We start from the raw sequence: 20,492 nt of genomic DNA on the forward strand, positions 1-20,492 counted from the left end.
TGTGTGTCTATATATAAAATGTGTTGTAATGTGTGGTATTTTCCTAAGTCTGGGTGGTATTGCCAAAATTAATTTGTAAAACATCTCTATTTAATTGGCTTAAGGAGAATAAAGCATTTATATGGATTAAGTATTCCTAAGACTCTCAGAAATTTAATGGGAACTTAACCCAAATGTTTTTCAAGTTCACATGATCTAGGATTAACCTTTAGTAATAAAAACTAGCTTAAATTTGTTAGTTTAGGGCGCCTGGGTGGCTCAGTTGGTTAAGCGACTGCCTTCGGCTCAGGTCATGATCCTGGAGTCCCGGGATCGAGTCCCACATCCGGCTCCCTGCTCGGCGGGGAGCCTGCTTCTCCCTCTGACCCTCCCCCCTCTCATGTGCTCTCTCTCTCTCTCATTCTCTCTGTCTCAAATAAATAAATAAAATCTTTAAAAAAAAAAATTTTGTTAGTTTAATTGAAACAGGCATGTCTTTAGAATCATCATTAAATATAATACTTTTAATCTATCTAGGTTTATTAAATATCAAATAAGTTCATGTTATTTCTTAAAAAATTTGTCAGCAAAAAAAAAAAGTGAGATGATGGCTGATTTTGTCTAATGTCTCATGAAGTTTTCTTGGGTAGTCTAGACATAATTGCCAAGAAAAACTGAATTAAATAGATGTAAATGGGATAAGAGTTTCTCGGTGAACTTTTCAGCAATAATTACGTTTTATGGTATATCTATCTAGAAAACAGTTTCCAAAATCTTTCTGGTTACTTGAAACTTTAAAAGTTTTGCTAAGTTAAATGATGAGTTAGGTTCAATTCATTGACTAGATCATTTCCAAATAAGATAAAATAGTGAAATATTATTTACTGAACATAGTTTTACCTACATTTGGTTTCTTATTACAAAGGAACTAAAGATATTTGGGTTTGTTAGTAGACATATCTTGTGTCACACTGGAAAATTTACTATAAGGAAGTATATGTTTCCAGGCATTATGAAATGTACTCATAAATTTGCCAGCATATAGAATGCTGGTATAACAGACTGTTCACCATTGTTTGCTTCTTTATTTTCACCAGAAAGTCAAATATTAAGGATTAAAATTCTAATATATGTAATTGAAGCTACTAGAAATAATGAGGGAAACAATTCTGTGGAAGGAAACTAGGGTATGTGTTTTTTGCTAAGAGAAATGATGCAGTATAGATTTGTGTTTTTGTTCATGAAAAATAAATAAATAAATAATTTGCCCTGGTTGTTTCAGAATAGAAAAGAGAGAGAGTTTTACCTTGTATAGTCAACTTGGCTAAAATTGAATGGACTTTTAATTTTTTTCTTAAAATAAGTTTTGATTTCAATAATGTACTTATGCTTAAATAAAACTTAATTTTCGATCATCTGGTAAAGGATAAGGTTTCCCTGGACTATTGGTCTGCTCTTGATATAAGAGATTGTGAAAGGTTTTTCTTTACTTTTTAAGTAATCTACCTGGGAAAACAAAGATTCTGTGTTTTATCCAAATAGTTTCCTGTGTTTCTTATTGTCTTTACCAGGTCTTTGATTACTTAAGAAAAGTGAGTCTTCTCTAGTAAAAGAGCTAAGGTTTTGGGGCGCCTGGGTGGCTCAGTCATTAAGTGTCTGCCTTCAGCTCAGGTCATGATCCCAGGGTCCTGGGATTGAGCCCCACATCGGGCTCCCTGTTCAGCGGGAGACCTGTTTCTCCTTCTCCCACTACCCCTGCTTGTGTCCCTCTCTTGTTGTCGCTCTGTCAAGTAAATAAATAAAATCTTAAAAAAAAAAAGAGCTAAGGTTTTGTTTTGTTTACAATTTAACTTTCTGTACTTGCCTATAAAATCTTTATTTATTTTTTTTTATAAAATGTTTCTGTTGGGGTTATAAATGATTTTATATTTTATTTATTTTTTAAGATTTTATTTATTTGACAGAGAGAGACACACAGCGAGAGAGGGAACACAAGCAGGGGAGTGGAAGAGGGAGAAGCAGGCTTTCCACAGAGCAGGGAGCCCAATGTGGGGCTCGATCCCAGGACCCTGGGATCAGGACCCAAGCCGAAGGCAGACGCCCAATGACTGAGCCACCCAGGAGCCCCGCCTATAAAATCTTTAATTAGCAGTATGAGTAAATGGATAACTAAGTATTGTTTCACAGTGACTTATGGTCCTATTCGACCAAGTGTTTTTAAACCTTTTGGTATTTTTTTTACAAACTTCCCCAAAATCAAATTCTAAATGAAGTCTTTTGAGCTGGAAGTAACTTTGGGATTTTGCAAAGGGTCCCTGGAAATTTGCAAATGACTTTTTCACTCTCCTTGTAAAAAGGAGAGTGTTAAAAGAAAGATGTTAAAATAATTAGGTTTATTTGATTTGTTAAATTACATGGGAAACATTATCAAATGAGAAGTGATGCCAAATCTTCTTAACTATATTTTTACAGGTGTATCTAGAAATTATATGAAATTCCTAGAAATCTGATATGTCATGGTATAATGTTATCAGTCATAATTCTAGTTGTTATATTAAAATGTTGTATGTCACAGAAATAACCAAATTTCTTTGTCAATTGTATTATAATGATATGTCATAAGGTCTTTAACCATAGCCATTTTAAAGTCTTTTGTCGTTTACAGTTACTGTTTTACTCTGAGACTTTTGCAATAGTGCTTCATCTTCAAGGACATTCATGGAAAGGACTTTATCAATCACAGATTTTTAATAACTTTAAGATCATAAGAGTGAACTGGGTAAGAATTTGCAGAATTAACAGAAAAACAGGATTCAAGGAGAACAACTATTAACTACACAAGACTGAATGAACATAATTTTTTGTGACTTTTTCTCTGTAACAATGCTGGTTCCTTAATGTTTTGTTTTGTTTTGTTTTTCCCCAGATTTATTTATTTTTTTAAATATTTTATTTATTTAGTTGACAGCACAAGCAGCGGGAGCAGCAGGCAGAGGGAGAGGGAGAAGCAGGCTCCCCACTGAGCAAGGAGCCCGATGTGGGGCTCGATCCCAGGACCCTGGGATCATGACCTGAGCTGAAGGCAGACGCTTAACCGACTGAGCCACCCAGGTGCCCCTCCCCAGATTTAAAAAATCTTTTCTCTTAAGTGATCTATGACTTACAGCAATTTGGGAAGGTATAACTTGGTAAACAAAGATAAAACATTTACTTTTCTTCCCTACCCAATCCCTCCAGAATTCAGAAACTTTTGAGTATTCTTTTCATGGCAATACAGTTAGTTATTTGCATAAGTTCAGTAAGAATCTGTTTTCCTTGTAACAGGACACCATTGGAAACACTGGTTATATTGCCAAGGCTTTGACTGGAGTGTCATATTTGAGAGAGACAGGCATAGACTCAGATATGACCAGACAGCTTTAAAGACCTAAGGTTGATTTTATGGAGCCAATAAAGCCCCTTGGAAAAACTGACCTGGTACCTTGCTTACAGGGTTCCTGGCAACTTAACTAGATGAGTAGGGAAGGTCACTTCCCAGCAGGCCCAGGAACCTGAGAATATTTTTGGGAACCTTGAGAAGAGAGGAATTCACCCCAACTACAGATATTGCCAGTAAAATCTGATGGCAAGTCTGTGGTTTGGCTTCTTGGCCTCAAGAGGTTTTAAGAGATTAATCAGAAATTCCTTATGTAAAATTCCAACAGAGGGCGCCTGGGTGGCTCAGTTGGTTAAGCGACTGCCTTCGGCTCAGGTCATGATCCTGGAGTCCCGGGATCAAGTCCCGCATCGGGCTCCCTGCTCGGCAGAAAGCCTGCTTCTGCCTCTGACCCTCCCCCCTCTCATATGCTCTCTCTCTCTCATTCTCTCTGTCTCAAATAAATAAATAAAATCTTAAAAAAAAAAAAAATTCCAACAGAAGAGGCTTAAAAAGAGCTTAAATGGTCAATTGCTATTCCTGTTGCATTTATGTAAATAATCAGGCCAAGTTTAACACAAACAAATTAGCCTTACTATGATCATTTTTGTAAAAACTGGGGGTGATTTCTGGGGTGCCTGGGTGGCTCAGTTGGTTGAGCATCCAACTCTTGATTTTGGCTCAGGTCATGATCTTAGGGTTGTGGGATCGAGCTCCACATCAGACTCTGTGCTCAGTGGGGAGTCTGCTTGAGATTCTCCCTCTCCCTCTTCTTCTGTCCCTCCCTCCCATGCTCTCTCTCTCTCAAATGAATAAATAAATCTTTCTTCTTTAAATGGGGGTGGGGTGCCTGGGTGGCTCAGTCAGTGGGGCATCTGCCTTCGGCTCAGGTCATGATCCCAGGAGCCCTGGGATCCCACCATGATCCCACCAGCCCTGCATCAGGCTCCCTACTTAGCGGGAGCCTGCTTCTCTCTCTCCCTCTGCTGCTCCCCCTGCTTATGAGTGTTCTCTCTCTTTCTCTCTGTCAAATAAATAAATAAATAAATAAATAATCTTTTAAAAAATTGGGGGTAATGGCAGAGAGAAAAATTATTTGCACCTCTCTAGGTATAAGATTCTAATTCCGTTAATTGTCTTTACAGTTTTATTATACACCTACAAACTGGACTGGATCCTGAATTCTTTTAGGTTCCTCAAATATCAAGCTATGACTCTCCAAACTGACTTTTTAAATTTTCTCCCATTTTTCTGAATTGGAATTATTAAGAACAAAGACTATCCTTGAATCTCCTTGGAAGGGGCTATACCAGGTCTTCCTTACTACCCTTTCGTCAGTTAAACTTCAGGGACTTGAACTTTGGGACCACATCTCCCAATTAAAAAGGTCCTCTTCAGATTCTAGGAATGGCAGTCTAGCTGGAGACTTCAAAATAAAAAATAACCAGGAAGAGAAGTAGCTGACATCAAGGTAGCCTGCTTCCTTACAAGATACGGGATCAAGAGGATCAAGAACATTTCTTTCCATTCCTCCTTCCCTCTCTGACCATCCTTTTCCTAATTCTTACACCACAAAGGTCTTTGTGATTCTTTTGTCCACCTTTTGCTCTGGCCTGGAAAGATAATGCCATTGTTCACATATCTCAGGCCATTGCAAAGGGGGTTAATCCAAGCTACAAATGACTATTGGATGTGTCATGATGTTGGTGACCCTGTAGTTTTGCCCATCACAAACTTCTCCCTAATTTCCAATGCCTCAGTTTCTCTGAAACAAACTCAACCCCCTTTCTATCATATCAGACTCTCTAACCCTCAGGGTCCATTTCCCTGTCTCTGGTTAACAATCCCAAACCTGGGAACCTTGCATCTAGGCTTTGTACAAAGAAAAGGGTAACCAGGATAAAATTGCCTGTGTGGCCTACAGACCCCTAAGTTTTACTAGCCTCCATGGCTGTCACTTTTCCAGTCGCAAGCCACAAACTCAAATGGAAATTATCAGGAAGTATTCATGATTCAAAATCAGCTTCCTTTGGTAGATCACTGTTCCCCCAGCTAGGAGTAAGTGCAAATGAGGCTATGATCAGGAACCTCTCCTTAACTCTTGGCGATATTGCAGAATCTGTTGCTAATGCAATAGCTGTCCAACAAAAATCCTTAGACTTTCTGACCAAGGTTGTTCTTGATAATAGAATAGCCTTTGATTATCTTTTAGCTGAGTGAGGAGCTGTTCGTGGCAAACACCACCGGGTGCACTCAGATTAATACTTCTGGGGAAGTTGAAACTCAGTTACGTTAGATCACTGAATAAGCCACTTGGCTCAAGAAAGTGACTCCTTCAATGTGGTCTTTCTTCAACGTATGTGATTTTGATTGGTTTGAGTCTTGGGGGAATATGGCTCCAAAGTGCATTGCAGACCTTGAGAATTCTCCTGCTTATAGAAATCATAGTAGCCTTCCTGGTATGCTGTCTTCTCTCAAAAGCCTTTAATGCCTGATCCCAACCACTAGCCAACAAGCAAATGATCTCCTTAAGACTTGAACATCAGAAAAGGAACAAAGAGAATTACCAACTTAAAAAACGTGAACCTGAAGTCATGCCCTGTGAATACCACAGAAATTCAGCAGAAGGACACCACAAGCTGTAAATACCACACAGAAGATCAGCAAAAATTGCAAGAACTTCAGAAAAGTAGCTAAGATAGGCACCAATACCTTGAATTTGGATCACATCTCTCAGTTAGGTTGAAAGTCTTGTCAAAAGGGGGGACTCGTTCAGAAAGGGACAACAGCACCCAAATGGAATCACTTATGCTAAGTCCATGTCATCAAACTGAGACTTAATACCCATCTTAATTACAGTTTTAGCATCTCCCCGGAATGGAATCTTAAATCAGTCAATCTGGAATTAACTGGTCAGCACTAGTGAGGTAATCTGCCTGATAGACCTCTGCCATCCCCTAAAGGAGATGACCTTGCCACAACCGATCTACTTTTTACTAGCCTAAGTTCCTGTCCCTCTTCCATCTGCCTGTAAAAGTCTTTCATTTTGTACAGCTCCGCAGAGCTTTTTTTTTTTTTTTTTTTTGACAGAGAGAGAGACAGTGAGAGAGGGAACACAAGCAGGGGAAGTGGGAGAGGGAGAAGCAGGCTTCCCACTGAGCAGGGAGCCTGATGCGGGGCTCGATCCCAGGACCCTGGGACTATGACCTGAGCCAAAGGCAGACACTTAATGACTGAGCCACCCAGGCGCCCCTACTCTGCAGAGCTTTTATCAGCTAGATGGGATGCTGCCCAATTCATGAATCAATGAATAAAGCCAATAAAGTCCTTAAAATGTACTCAGTTGAATTTTGTTTTTTAATACTGCTCAAAAACATGAATCTCTACCTAAGAGGATTTAAGGTATGTTCCCTGAAGACTAGTTACAATGGTTTTATTTTTAACCCCTCCATCCTCAAATAAATGAAATAACATCTAATATCAAGGAAAGAAGGAAGAAAGGGAAGAGCGAGGGGAAGAAGGGGAGTAAAGGACCTATCAGTGGGAAGTATCTCACTATGAGGTAGTGAATCAGGATTTGGAGTCAGACAGTCCAGCAAACCTGGAGCTAAAATCTTACTGACATCACTTATGAGTATGTTCCAAGTCCACTCACTTCTTTACACCTCAGTTCTCTCATCCCTAAAGTTAGGGGATAATACCACCAATTTTGTTAAGTTATTATGAAGATTTAATGACAATGTATGTAAGAAAACTTGCCAAGTTCCTGGCACATATCAGGCATTTAATAAAATTGTAAAATTCCTTATTCTTGAATGCATAATCCAAGTTGTACTCTTCAAATAGTCTTACTGATTTGCTGCCTTTAGGATGCACAGGAAAGAACTAATTCCAACATTTTTTCTGCTCTCTTCACAGCAAATTATGAACAGTACAACATACGTGGGAAGTTCATTTCTTTTTCTGTTAAAGCATGGAATTGTCATATGAGGTGAGAAAATACGTCATCTTCCATTCTGAACAACAGTTAGCAAATAAAATGTTGCAGACAAACTGAGAGGTAGAATAGGATAGCAAGTTTAGGAATGTGCGTAAAAAGCTGCATTGTAGTCCACAAAAAAGGGTGGACTTACATTTGAGTTAATGTGCTTATTTCTAAGACAAATGTTTTGGTGTTTATCCATTTACTGGCTCCTGTGTTTCAAAGGCATCTGTACAGTAGATTAGGAAAGTTTAGGAGCAGATAACAGGACTAAAAATAGCGCAAAAGTCAACTCAGAGTCCAGATATCTCCAAGACATGCCTAACACTTTATAAAAGTGATAGATGACCAATGATAATATGGACAAGAAGGATGGAACACCTTCAGAAGGGGCGATAATAAGCATGAACTTGTCAGCATTAAATGCAGGAAAAGGGAATGGAAGACAAAGGGGCTTGATATTAAGGAAAAGGAAAAAACAAAACAGTGGTTAAAATGCAACAAAATAATCTGAAATTTCTCATTGCCCCTCTTCATCAATGACTACAAAGTATACTTAGTTATTTATCCTTATGCTGGAGGGGCTTTTAAAACCTATAATACTATGGGTATGAGTAGTTCTGTGGTCACTCAGGCTCAGAAAATCTAGTCACTGATGCATAAGCTTTTCACCAGAGGTGTTTTTCTGGATGTAGTTATAGTTCCTTTCCTTGATAAAGGGTTACATGCTACCTGAATCTCCAACGACATTTGATTCTGTCTTCTTTGGCCTTAGATTCCGGAGAAACATACTCAGATTGAGGAGTATTTAGCGCTAACCAAGTAAAACAAATGAATTCTAACTGATATACCTGTACCCTCTCTTTGTTTCCCTATGTATCCGAATTGTCCACCTTTCTGTTGCTCACTGCACTGAATTTTGTGGCTGGAAGGGGTCTGATAAGTCATCTAATCCTCTCTTTCATGATGGAGAAACTGTCACTACAACATCCCCCAAGGAGATACCCTGCCCTCTGCAAAAGGTAGCCCATTCCTCTACCTCTCATTTTTAGAAAGTTCATCCTTATGATTGTATCACAAACTTTCCCTGAATTTTTTCCCATTAGTTATGGTTATTTCCTCTGGAACATCTCAAATGCACCTCCATTTTTCTCTACAAATTAGCCCTATAGATCTTGTGAAATACACAAGAAACAAATACATACAAAAAACAACCATGTCTTAAATTTCTTCCTCTCAAAAGCTAACATCCAGGATTCTTTCAAGCACTTCTGTTTCAGGATAGCATTTATCATCCTCCTAATCCCTTCTGCACTATTGACTATGCCACCCATCCCACGAACCAGTTTCACACTTATATTCATAGTGCCTTACATCTCACAGGCACTTTGCTAGTCATCCAGGACATACTGGGAATCAAACAGCCCCACAAACAGACCCACAGGGCCAAGGTGGGAAAGGCGGGAAAGACTGCCCTAAGGGACTTAAGACTGAATTAAGATCTGAAGGAAGAGTAGATACTAACTAAGGGAGGATGGTGAGGGGACACCTGGAACAAAGGCCCTGGCTGGGAAGTGGCAAGGGAACAGGGAGAAGTGGAAGAAGGGCACTGTAGCTGGGGTGCAGAGAGAAAGGGAGGCAAGATAAGCATGCATCAGGAGAGAGGATCCGGGCCAGACCACATAAGACCCTCCATGTTGGGCAACTTTGTCTTGATCCTACAAGTGAGTAGAAAGAAGCCAATGAAAGAATGTAAGCGTGAGGCTAGGGAATTTCCTGTCAGGTTTGTGTTCTCCAGAAGACCTCTCTGGCTATAGTGGGAAGAACTGCTTAGACAGGACAATGAGGGACAGAGGAAGACCAGTAAAAAGGCTGTTACAGCATTTCAGACAAGACGTGATGACGGCCTCTGGGCTATGGTGGTGAGAGAGAAGACAACAGATGGATTGGAAGGATGTTTAGGGATAGAACTGAAAGGACTTGGCAATAAACTAGATATTGACTGAGCGAGCAGAAAATGCCAAAGATGACTCCTAGGTCTCTGCCTGAGTAATAGATGGATGGTGATGGTGCCATTTTCTCAGACAGAGAAGACAAGTTTGGGAGAGGGGAAGAACAGGAGAGTGGGTGCTGATGACCAGAAAGCCAAGCTCTCAATTACAATTCTCAGGCATCTTGGAGGTTATGCAATGCTGCAGACTGAATGTTTGTGTCTCCCCCACCCCAAATTCGTATGTTGAATTCCTATCCCCCCAATGTGATGGTATTAAGAGGGGGCCTTTGGGAGGTGATTAGGTCATGAGGATGGAGCCCTCATGAATGGGATTCATGCTCTTAAAAATGAGACCCTGAAGAGTTAGTTCCTTCATCTCCTTCTGCCATGTGGGGTTACACCTGAGAGGTCGGCAGTCTGCAACCAGGAAGAAGGCTTTCACCAGACATGGAAACTGCCAGCCCCTTGGTCTCAGACTTTCAGCCTCCAGAAATGTGAGAAAAAAATTTCCATGGTTTATAAGCCACCCAGTCTATGATTTTTTTTTAAAGATTTATTTATTTATTTGATTGTTTATTTGAGGAAGAGACAGAGAGCATAGAGGGAGAGGGGGAGGGAGAGGGAGAAGCAGACTTCCCGCTGAGCAGGGAGCCCAATGCGGGGCTCGATCCCAGGACCCTGGGATCATGACCTGAGCCGAGGGCAGACGCTTAACCGACTGAGCCACCCAGGCGCCCCCCAATCTATGTTATTTTATTGTAGCAGCCTGAATGGATGAAGACATGGAGAAAACCCCTGGAGGCTTTTTTGGGTAAATACCTCCTTTTTTTCTTTATAATTTCTCCCTTCAGATAGAGATGACTGTTACGATTACCACGATAAAATGATTCAACTTTTAATGTCACATTTAATAGTCAGAAATATTAAGGTTCAGCTTCATATTATTATATCAATTTAACTGCCAGTGTTACCTATATATAATCACACGAATTTCTGCACAGGAGTATGGTGGGATCTCTGCCCGCTATCTTACATTCTACCAGATAATCTTTTCCTCTTGGTTCTGGAGGAGAAAAGATTTTTTCCTACCCAAGCACAAGGACATGGGCCAAATGCCTTTAATTTCCCCCTGAGATGGTCATTTGCACGATCAATAGTATCTCATGACTTTTTTAAAGAGGCTTTAAAAAATGGATAACTTTGGTTTACGCTCAAGATATAACCAACTCACTTTAAGGAGCTAAAGCCTCTTAACATTTCTTAAACCAAGCTGTAGTGAAATTTATATCATTTCACCTAGAGCCTGCATCAACCACTCGAAACCCTTATGTAACGTTTCAAATCTCCACATGGATTTATTGGGGGGTGTGAAGGGAGTCCTTAATTTTTATATTGTTATTCAGAGCAGGTATAAGAGCCAAAGTGAAGAGCAAAGTTTCTAATGTTCAAATTAAATCCAAATATTTATTTAACAACCCAACTTTGAGGTTAGCATTCATTAAGTAACCCAGCAAGAAATAAAAATCCAGTGACCCTGTTTGAAACCTTTTCTTAAGCCATTGAAAAGAAACTTTAGAACAACCTCCAATAATATTTTGGTTCTAATCCTTAATTAAAATATAGCTACTGTACATGCCCCCTGGTCCTCAGAGACCACTCTCCTCATTTTAAGCAGATTCATCAGAGCAGGTCTCGAGCCAAATACACCTGCTGTGACTGCAGTGTGTAGTTTTTGGCTCATTTTATAAACATTTGAGTACAGCTCTTTCTACTCATTGAGACTATAAGCATCACAGAGGGGCCGCCTAGTTCATTTTTATATTTTTATCCCTTGTAAATGTGTTCCACACACAATATATATGAGAAAAATTGCTTAATAACTGAAGGAATTAAGGAATTCCATTAGACAAAATGACCAAGCAGAGCTCTATTAAGCTCTGCATTCAGTCCCATCCAGGCCAACATTTTTTGTCCATATTTATATAAGGACATTCATAATAATATGATTACATTTTCAGATAATAAGAATATAGAAAGATAGTAAAAAAAATTAGGTGGATTAATTTTGTTGGAAGATGATATTATACCAATTCAAGGGTCAAATTCCAATATATATGTGTGTGTATATGTGCATATATATATATAGTACATGTATATATTGTATACATGTCCCTGGCCCCAAAGGCCACTCTCCTTATTTTAAGCAGAGTTACTGTTAAATAAGCAAGACATGTCAGGTCAGCTCATAGATGATATTTCTTGTTCAGAAAGAAGTCTTTCTGTCCAACAGAGCAAAGCACCATCAGCACAGATCATCCCCAATTCTTGTCCATGAATTAACCATCCTGTGTTTTCTGACGCCTCATCTATAGAACACAAAGAAGAGATTCAAGTCCATGAGCCTACTGAAGGACAGGATAAATTGAGAGACAAGAGCTCAAACCAGTAGACTCTTCTCTGTCTTAGTCTTTCATGAGGGAGGTTTATTTCTTATTGACGAGTTGACCTTCAGGCATTACCTGCCCTCTAGACCCAGCCTAGAGAATCCTTTTCTCTTTGTTTGGTAGTCATATTGCCCCCTTCTACATCTCTGCTAAGACTCACAATACACCCTGGAAAGAGCACTGAACTTGGAGTCAAACAGGCAAAATCTAACCCCAATACTCTGGTTTCTCTTCAGATCCCAGCACTGATCCAAATGAGCTGTGTGAACTTGGCCAAATCTCTTAACCTCTAGTTCCACATTCATAAAACAAATTGCACCGTTTTCCCTAGATCTCGCCAGCCTCTGTTTACTAAAAATAATCCCATTTTCACCATGCCTTGCCCTCCCCTGCATCACAGCATCTCGGCCCTTGACTTCCCCAACCTCCACATTCACTCATTCAGTTCTATAAATGTATCACCTACTATGCGCCTTATTTATTTTTGGCACTGGGACTAAAATAGCAAGCGAGAATAATCATGTTCCCTGCACCGCGGTGAACAAGATTTTCACTTAAAGGGGCGCCTGGGTGGCTCAGTCGTTATGCATCTACCTTCAGCTCAGGTCATGATCCCAGGGTCCTGGGATCGAGCCCCGCATTGGGCTCCCTGCTCGGCTGGAAGCCTGCTTCTCCCTCTCCCACTCCCCCTGCTTGTGTTCCCTCTCTCGCTGTCTCTCTATCAAATAAATAAAATCTTAAAAAAAAAAAAAAAGGTTTTCACTTAAAGAAGAACATTCTGACTGCTATGAGGAACTTGGATTGTCAGGTAACGAGAGTGAGTGCAGAGACCCAAATTCAGGTGCTGTTGCAATGGTCCAAGCAAGAGAGGATGACACAGCAGGGTTAGTAGGTGAAGATGGAAGATTCAGTGACTATTTTATTTTATTTTTTATGATTTTATTTATTTATCTGACAGACAGAGCAAGAGAGCACAAGCAGGGGGAGCAGTAGAAGGAGAGGGAGAAGCAGGCTCCCTGCTAAGCAAGGAGTCCGATGCGGGACTCAATCCCAGGACCCCGGGATCATGACCTGAGCCGAAGGCAGATGCTTAACCATCTGAGCCACCCAGGTGCCCCTCAGTCACTATTTTAGAAGTAGAATTGACTAGTCTTGTTAAGAGATTGCAAAGGGGAGGTGAGGGAGAGAGGGGGAGGTACCAAGGTGACTCCCATGTTTCTGGTTTGAGCTTTGGTGCTGATTGATGGACCTGGGGAGTAGCAGGTTTGAGGACAGAGCTTGTGAGTTCTCTCCTTCAGTCTGCAACAGGCACAAGACATTCAGATGGAGATGTGAAATAGGCCACTGTATATACAAGGCGGGAGTGCACTGGGGATAGATATTTGGGAGTTGGCAGCAATAGGTGGTGTTCAAAGCCGTAGAAATAGAGGAGCTCACCAATGGAGAGAGAGTAGACTGTCCCATATAAGCTCACAAACTGTCTTCTCTTATCATTTGGTGCTGGCTCCCATGAAGAGTATCTGTACCAGTGGCGCTAACCCCTAAGAGCAGCATTCCCTGGGGCGCCTGGGTGGCTCAGCCAGTTAAACATCTGCTCAGGTCATGATCCCAGGATCCTGGGATCGAGCCCCATGTCGGGCTCCCTGCTCGGCGGGGAGCCTGCTGCTCCCTGTCCCTCTGCCCCTTCCACCCTGCTCGTGTGTGCTCTCTTTCTCTCAAATAAATCAATAAAATCTTTAAAAAAAAAAAAGAAAGAAAAGAGCAGCATTCCCTCGGGGTTCATAGGGCCCTCGATTCTCTGTAGGCCTCATTGGGACGAAGCCAAGGCTACAGTCTGCCCTCAAGTGGAGCAGATTCTCCCCTCCTCACTCAGTGTCCCGCTCGGTCACCTGAGTCACAGAGCAGGCTGCTGGGGCTCCAGTACTCAAGAGAATATTGCCTGCAAGCCTCACTCTTCCCACAAGCTCAGACATCTACCTCTAAGCCAGACCCTGGCTATTCGCATTAGACCCAAAGAAGAGAACTGCAACAGTATAGCCTCATGAATGTGTCAGTGCAGCTGCCGAAACTCATCTGAGAGCTCTCTGAGGCTCAAGCTGTGTCCCCCTGACCACCACCACCACCACCACGCCACCATTTGAATAATGCTGTTCAGAAAGGTTTCATTGTCTAATGTTCCCAAACTTCCACACCTGCATCTAATTAATGACCTTAATATTCTACTTAGGCTTTGTGAAATAGCCGCTATAATAGAGTCTAGGAATGCAAAGGATCAGATCTTTGTTCTCAATTTGATAAATAACCTGTCTACCCACTGATTGGCATAGCACGGTAGGAATAATGATGAAAACTCCCAAACAAACCAGCCCTTAGGTCAAACCTTCACGTTGGCGTGACACCAAGTGCAAGGGGGGAGAATCCTGAGGAGAAGCGTTTGTGGACAAGGCAAGTGTAACAATGGCCCTGACTGGGATATACGGGGGCCTTCCAGGCCCAGTCGAGGCATGAGTAGGGCCAGGCAAGGAGGTGCGCCCCAGAGGCAATCTTTGTTGAGTCACTGCTACACCCGCTTGCACCAGGCTCCGGGGGGGTCTGAGAGAACAAAGAACAAGATACCACTCCGTGTCACATGTCTGGGTGCACATACACATGTAAGCAAATGGCTTACTACATATTATATAGTAAGGGGCTGTATTAGACACAGACTATCTTGGAAAAGGAAGAGCTGAGCTTCACTCTTCCTAGCAAAGCTGGAAAAAGATTTTTTACAGAGCCTATTTAACCTAAGTCTTGAGGGATGTGTAGGTGATCTCCAGGTGGGCAAGTTATAAGTAAAGGACAGAATTCTAGGTTATAGGGAGGACAGTCAGGTTATAGGGAGGAGAAGAAACAGTGTGCCTCGGGTAGTATTTTCCAAGTGGGTGAACACAACATGGGTGGGGGACCCAATGGTGCTAGATGGAATCAGAGGAGATTTTAGGTAGCATGTAGACACTACGTTAAATAACGAATTCCTTGGAATTGATAAAGTTGGCTATCTTTTAATTCCCTTCCATCTCTGCCCAGGAGAAATGTCTCAGTTGGCTATTAGGATGCTAATCTTCCTTCTTAACAGAGTAGGTTTCAGGCTCAGAGGTTCCCCAGGTAACAGTGTCTAGCTAGAATTTAATATTATTTTGTTTTTATTATATTTATGTTCTTTTTTTAAAGATTTTATTTATTTATTTGACACAGAGAGAGAGACAGCGAGAGAGGGAACACAAGCAGGGGGAGAGGGAGAGGGAGAAGCAGGCTCCCCGCCGAGCAAGGAGCCCTATGTGGGGCTCGATCCCAGGACCCTGGGATCATGACCTGAGCCGAAGGCAGATGCTTAACGACTGAGCCACCCAGGTGCCCCTATATTTATGTTTCTCTTCTGTTTACGGTAAATGACAGTGGTTTTCCATTTATAGTAGTTATATAAATTTTTCTTTCTAAACAAACTTAAGTTTAAGAAGTAAGTGATTTGCTTGGCAACTGCTTTGCAATGTGGTTCGAGATTCTATCTGGGGACCGGCGTCATGGCTGTGGGCTTGCTCATTCCGGGCATAGCCACTGCGCACATCCCCAGGTCCACTAACAGGGGTGAAGAAAAAAGCCTTGCCCATTATTCATATCAGTGGAATTGGATGGAAAGAGGCATGTCTCTGGGGTTTGTTACTATGTGTCAAAGGGTTTGGAGAATATCCACTAAGGAAGCATTTTCCTGATTGGTGAAAAATAACTCCATTATGCTCACCTACCCCTTCTAGAAGGTTATGCAGTGTATTAATGTAGTGCATAATAAAAAGAGCAAAAAAGTAAAAAAAAAAAAAAAAAGCAAGCGATTTATATGCAAATATAGAAAAATATTAAGAAGTTAATCACACCATGAACTCATGGTAAGAATTATGACAGTGGCATGTGAACATCTGAAGTGTTAGAAATACTTTCTAGGAGAAAGATTAGCAGTTTGCTATGTTGCTATCACAGTGTTAGTATAGATCATTCAGAGATCAAGCATGGTAAAATGGGTCAAGCTTTTTTCTTTTCCCCTTTTAAGTAAACTCTACCAATGTGGGGTTAGAACTCATGATCCTGAGATCAAGAGTTGCAAACTCCACCAACTGAGCCAGCCAGGCTCCCTCAAATAGGTCAAGTTTAAAGCCAGGCAGACAGGAATTCCAATCTCCCTTCAATACTTTCTAGGTGGGTGGCCTTGGGCAAGGGCTCTTGAGGTCTTTGTCTTACTTTCCTCACCTTTATACTAAGAGTCCATATTACAGGACTGTAAGCATCAGAGACAACAGATATGCAGGTCCTAAAATTATAGACATTATTAACCTTCTTTATAACTTTCCAACAAGCTTTCCAAGGTTAGCCATGACTGACTCTGACCTAATTTCTCTAATTCTGTGAGACAGTCTGTCTGCAGAGCTGTTAATTGGTTTCAGAAAAGAACTGAATGTGTTATTTTTCTTTATTTCTCCATTAATTTGTATAGAAAGTTAAAAAACCGCACAATGGTCATGATTGCCGGGTCATCCTAAATGGCTGTAAACTGGGGAGGGGAGACCACCCACCCAGTCCAAGTCGGAGGATCCATGTTGTATTCTAATGTTCTTCTGAATGCATTTTGTAACATTTTTTTTTTAAAGATTTTATTTATTCATTTGAGACACAGAGATACAGAGAGAGAGAGAGAAAGCATGAGCAGGGGAGAGAGGCAGAGGGAGAGGGAGAAGCAAGCTCCTCGCTGAGCCAGGAGCCCGATGTGGGGCTCGATCCCAGGACCCTGGGATCATGACCTGAGCTGAAGGCAGACGCTTAACCATCTGAGCCACCCAGGTGCCCCTGTAACATTTTTTAAACAAACAAAATAAATAAACCGCACAAGCACTATAGACACAGCTCTGAAAACCACTGAGAAGAGGTGTGTGTGTGGGGGGAAATAACTTAATCCACATTCCATGGTTCCAGCCCATCCTTTCAGCCACTCCCCACTCCCCACTGCCCACACCCCTCCAACCCCTATTATAATGAGGCCCGAAGAAGCCTGTGATGCAGACTTAATGAGTGTGGTAGACCACGACTCAGAGGACCACCACCCAGGTCTCTGGCTTTCCACTTCAAAAGCAAGCACCTGCTGACAGGGGGAAACCAAAAGATTTCTCTGATAATCAGGACACCTTGCCTAAGTAAGAGATAAACTGGACCAGCCCAACCCCCTTAGTAAGCACAATCTGAATTTCCAGCTCTTGTAAAATCATTAGAGCACGGCATAAAAGCGCTTTCCTCTGGAACAGTAATAATGATTTTCATCTTCCAAATTAAGCATTGACTTTTTGGGAAACCTGTCATTAGAGGATTTTCTGTCTGCTGAGCTTTGCTTTCACTTCCTGGAAGTGTTTTATTAAAGTAGGTCATCTCATTCAAATACAGAACACTACTAATATCTCCCATGCAGTTTTGCAGTTCTAGTTATAAGCAGGATGTACAAGCAATTTATGATTCTTCCATGTGGATATACATTTGTCCTTTACCATGGTCATACTTTTTCCGAAATGAGCCACCAGATTTAAATAGATCGCATACTGCCATTTCTTCTTCTAATTTGGTACAATTCAGAAATGCTGTTTTTAGAAATGTCTTCTCATAGATTGTAAGGGCTAGAATGAAATACATCTCAAAACAATAAAACGAAAGCATGATTTTAAACAAGAAGTGATCATTTTAACCATTTTTTGTTTATGTTTATACTCCCACATGCTAGAGTCTACTACTAGAAACCCTAACTTTTGATTGGCTAAAAAGGCTGAAAACTGCAGTGCCCCATACCCTGCCCTCCACTAAAAAAGTTGACTAATTACTTCTGAATGATCATCATAGCTTGTTAGTGATCTGTTTGAGGCTATCATATTTACAGTCTACACAATGTTTCTTGTTTTGCAAATCCTGGTGATATTAATATAGCCACAAATACACACAAGAAGACAAGTGTATTTCTAGGATCTAATACTTTTATTTGTCAAGATATTAATAGTTTAAAATTTGTATTTCCTGCCCTAAAAAGCTGTCAAGGAGTCTACAATTTAACTCTGATAGAGTAGTTTGGTCTAGCTATTCAGAAAAAGGAAAAGCGCATGGTTTTATTATAGAACTTGAGCTTAATGTCAGGATCCAAATGTTCCAAGCTCAAATAAATCTTCACAAGCCTGCTTGCTTTTGTGATTGCTAAATCCGAATAGCCGCAAGCAGGAGCCGACCTGTGCCTATAAACATGTAAACCAGCAAACACTAAATCATTCAGTCACATAAAAGCAACACCCAAAAGCAAACACTAGTTATCCTTAAAGATAATATAAACAAAATGATACCTGTTCTTCAGCTTTTTGGTTTCTCAGGATCGAGAGGTATTTCCTAATTGCATGGAGAGGATATTTTTTGAAGTAAGAGAATCTAGACTGAGGCAACAGATTATCCATGGTGAGGAAAGTAAGAAGGTTCTCGTCTGCCCCACCCTGTCAGCAACCATATGAAGTCTCAAAGCTTCACAGTTCCTCAGATGCCTAAAGATTTGCTTGTAGCTTGATCACTTTCCTGCAAACAAAGCAAATGTTCTTGCTGCTTCCTCTTTTGGGTAGGGTTCCTGGTGAAACCAGACAGCCAAGTTCGAGCGCCGACCATCTAAGAGCGTCCGGAAATACACTGCCCAAAGGGCACTGGGAGCCAGGAGGAATTTAGGGTCTGGTCCACAGAATGCAAATTGCTTAGTGGTAGTGATGCGATTGTCCTATTTCTAGCAACGGCGTTCTGTTGCAAGCTGTGTTAATATTAGCTAGCTGGTGACTTTCCACACCCACAGACTCTCGTGAGGTTTAATCTTAATTCTTCTGACAGCTTTTCTGGCTCTTAAAGAGGACATGACATGTGGGGTTGTTTTTTTTTTTTTTCTGTTTCCTTCTAGATTTTTTTTATCAGCATGAGCACACACACAGGGACATCCCTTGGCTGTGACTCAGCTCAAAAGTGTTGATTCATTCAGTCTTGAGAAGCTTTGTTTTAGGGGACTTATAAAAAAAGGAACAATTTACTTCACTCTTCACTATTATCAAGGAGTTCAGTGTCAGCACTTAAGAGGTTTGGTTTACGCTGTCATGCATTATGCAACATGCCCAGTAACCAGATACTTTACGTTAATTGAACAATAGCTGCAAATAGATTCTGTTCTGAGTTAAAAGCCTTCTCTCCTTGAATCCTTATCTCAAATCCACAGGCTGAATCCAGGAACATTAAATTTCCCCAGGCTTTATTCCGAATAGAAGGGAGAAAAAATGTTACACATTTACTTTCTAAGTATTATACAAAGGATTCATGCTTTAAAAAAGAGAACTGGGTAAGAGGTCTGCAGTCTCAGAGGACGTGAAATCATAAAATTTGAAAGCTCAATATTTTCTTAATACTCTGTAGAAGTCACAGGGTTTCTGAACAAAGTTTCCAAGTAGGCTTTGCTCTTTTGTTATCCTTTTTAACATTGTAGTAGCTGGTTCACTTGATGGGAACATTTGGCCACTTTGGTGAGGGGTTGTCATGTAGAGTGTCTAGGCCAGACATCAACCCCAAAATCATGAGGCCCAGAGCTGTGCTTTCAAGAGGAAGGAGAGAGCTGGTCTGTTTCCTTTCAGAGGCAGCACTGTTGGGGAGGAGGGGTGAGCGGAGCTGGGAACCCACGTCGCAGACTGTGCTGTCCCCCTGGACAGCCGCCCTGCCACTCCTGGCTGGGCCACTAGCCTTCAGGGAACATACTTGATGGGCCTAATGTGGGTCATGCTGCAGCAGCCCAGGCCATCTGTCAGGCTGGCCTTGGGCCCACTTGCAAGGTGATCCTCCATGCTCACCAGGACCAGGCTGGCAATTCCAAGAAGTCATTTACATAATGCTGCCGGGCTGGCTTCCAGGAGGAGGAGGCTCTGCCCTCCTGCCCCTGCTTTAGGCGCAAGGCTGGCCGGCTTTTCCGGTGTCCTCTGTATGCTGGAGACAGCCAACTCTAATGAGGTCCAGCGGCAAGCACTGTGCTTGCGAACCACCAGAATGCTAAGGGCAGCGTCGTGCACTCCCTGCAGCTCACAGCTCAGAGAGACAAGGCGCGTGAACACCCAGACACCCTGGCCCTGGAAAGAGGGGAGGCCCTTGAAGCTTGGGGAGGAGGAGAGGTTGCCATTTATACACACCCTCGAGGAACCCGCGAGCTGCCTTTTTCCCTTCCTTTTTTAAAATATCTAAACCTTCAGAGATGCCTCTTCGCCTGGGCAGAAGCGGGCAGCCTGCCAAACACCCACAGCTCGGCTGTGATCAAAGCCTTTTTCCCAACGGATGGACACAAAGCAGACTTCATTTCAAACGGTTGTTTCATGATCACCTTCTCCTGGTTTAATGAAAAGAGATGGGGAAGGGGTGGGTCGGGGAAGAGGAAAGAAAACCCAGACTGAAACTGTCCTGGCTAGATTTGGCATAAAAAGAAAAATTGGTGAACCGAACACAACTAAAATTGGTGACAAATATAATTCATATCTAATATGTATCGGGTCTTTCCGCCAGGCTCTGTGTTAAATTCTTGACATTATTCATGTAAGACTACAGCAGCATCCAGGGGGGAAACTG

The 20,492-nt window shown here is 41.6% G+C and overlaps 1 protein-coding gene, 1 long non-coding RNA gene and 1 pseudogene across 16 annotated transcripts in view; 2 read left to right on the forward strand and 1 right to left on the reverse strand.

Moving 5' to 3' along the window:
* Window positions 1–18,630, reverse strand: part of ATP2C1 (ATPase secretory pathway Ca2+ transporting 1) — a 165,100-nt gene extending 146,470 nt beyond the window's left edge. For all 11 annotated transcript variants that reach the window (XR_006795649.3, XR_008505069.2, XR_006795648.3 and 8 more), the window contains exon 1: window positions 18,209–18,630. Coding sequence is in view for 6 of the 11 variants with exons in the window: in XM_064587922.1 (XP_064443992.1) it covers window positions 18,209–18,316 (108 nt within the window). In the remaining 5 variants the exon portion in view is untranslated. The remainder of the gene's footprint in view (window positions 1–18,208) is intronic.
* LOC135364078 (uncharacterized) overlaps window positions 1–20,492 on the forward strand; it is a 57,763-nt gene that overhangs the window by 17,926 nt on the left and 19,345 nt on the right. For 2 of the 5 annotated variants that reach the window (XR_010410551.1, XR_010410549.1), the window contains exon 2: window positions 7,313–7,385. This is a non-coding gene — a long non-coding RNA (uncharacterized LOC135364078). Of the gene's footprint in view, window positions 1–7,312; window positions 7,386–8,308; window positions 8,399–10,131; window positions 10,182–20,492 lie in introns of those variants that run through there. The other 3 variants (XR_010410552.1, XR_010410554.1, XR_010410553.1) reach the window with 3 other exon arrangements.
* LOC123863828 (NADH dehydrogenase [ubiquinone] 1 alpha subcomplex subunit 1-like) lies at window positions 15,340–15,945 on the forward strand (annotated as a pseudogene).

This window comes from Mirounga angustirostris, unplaced genomic scaffold, assembly GCF_029215605.1.
Source record: "Mirounga angustirostris isolate CCGP_5_RB_7025 unplaced genomic scaffold, mMirAng1.0.hap1 SCAF_1, whole genome shotgun sequence".
Classification (NCBI taxonomy): domain Eukaryota; kingdom Metazoa; phylum Chordata; class Mammalia; order Carnivora; family Phocidae; genus Mirounga; species Mirounga angustirostris.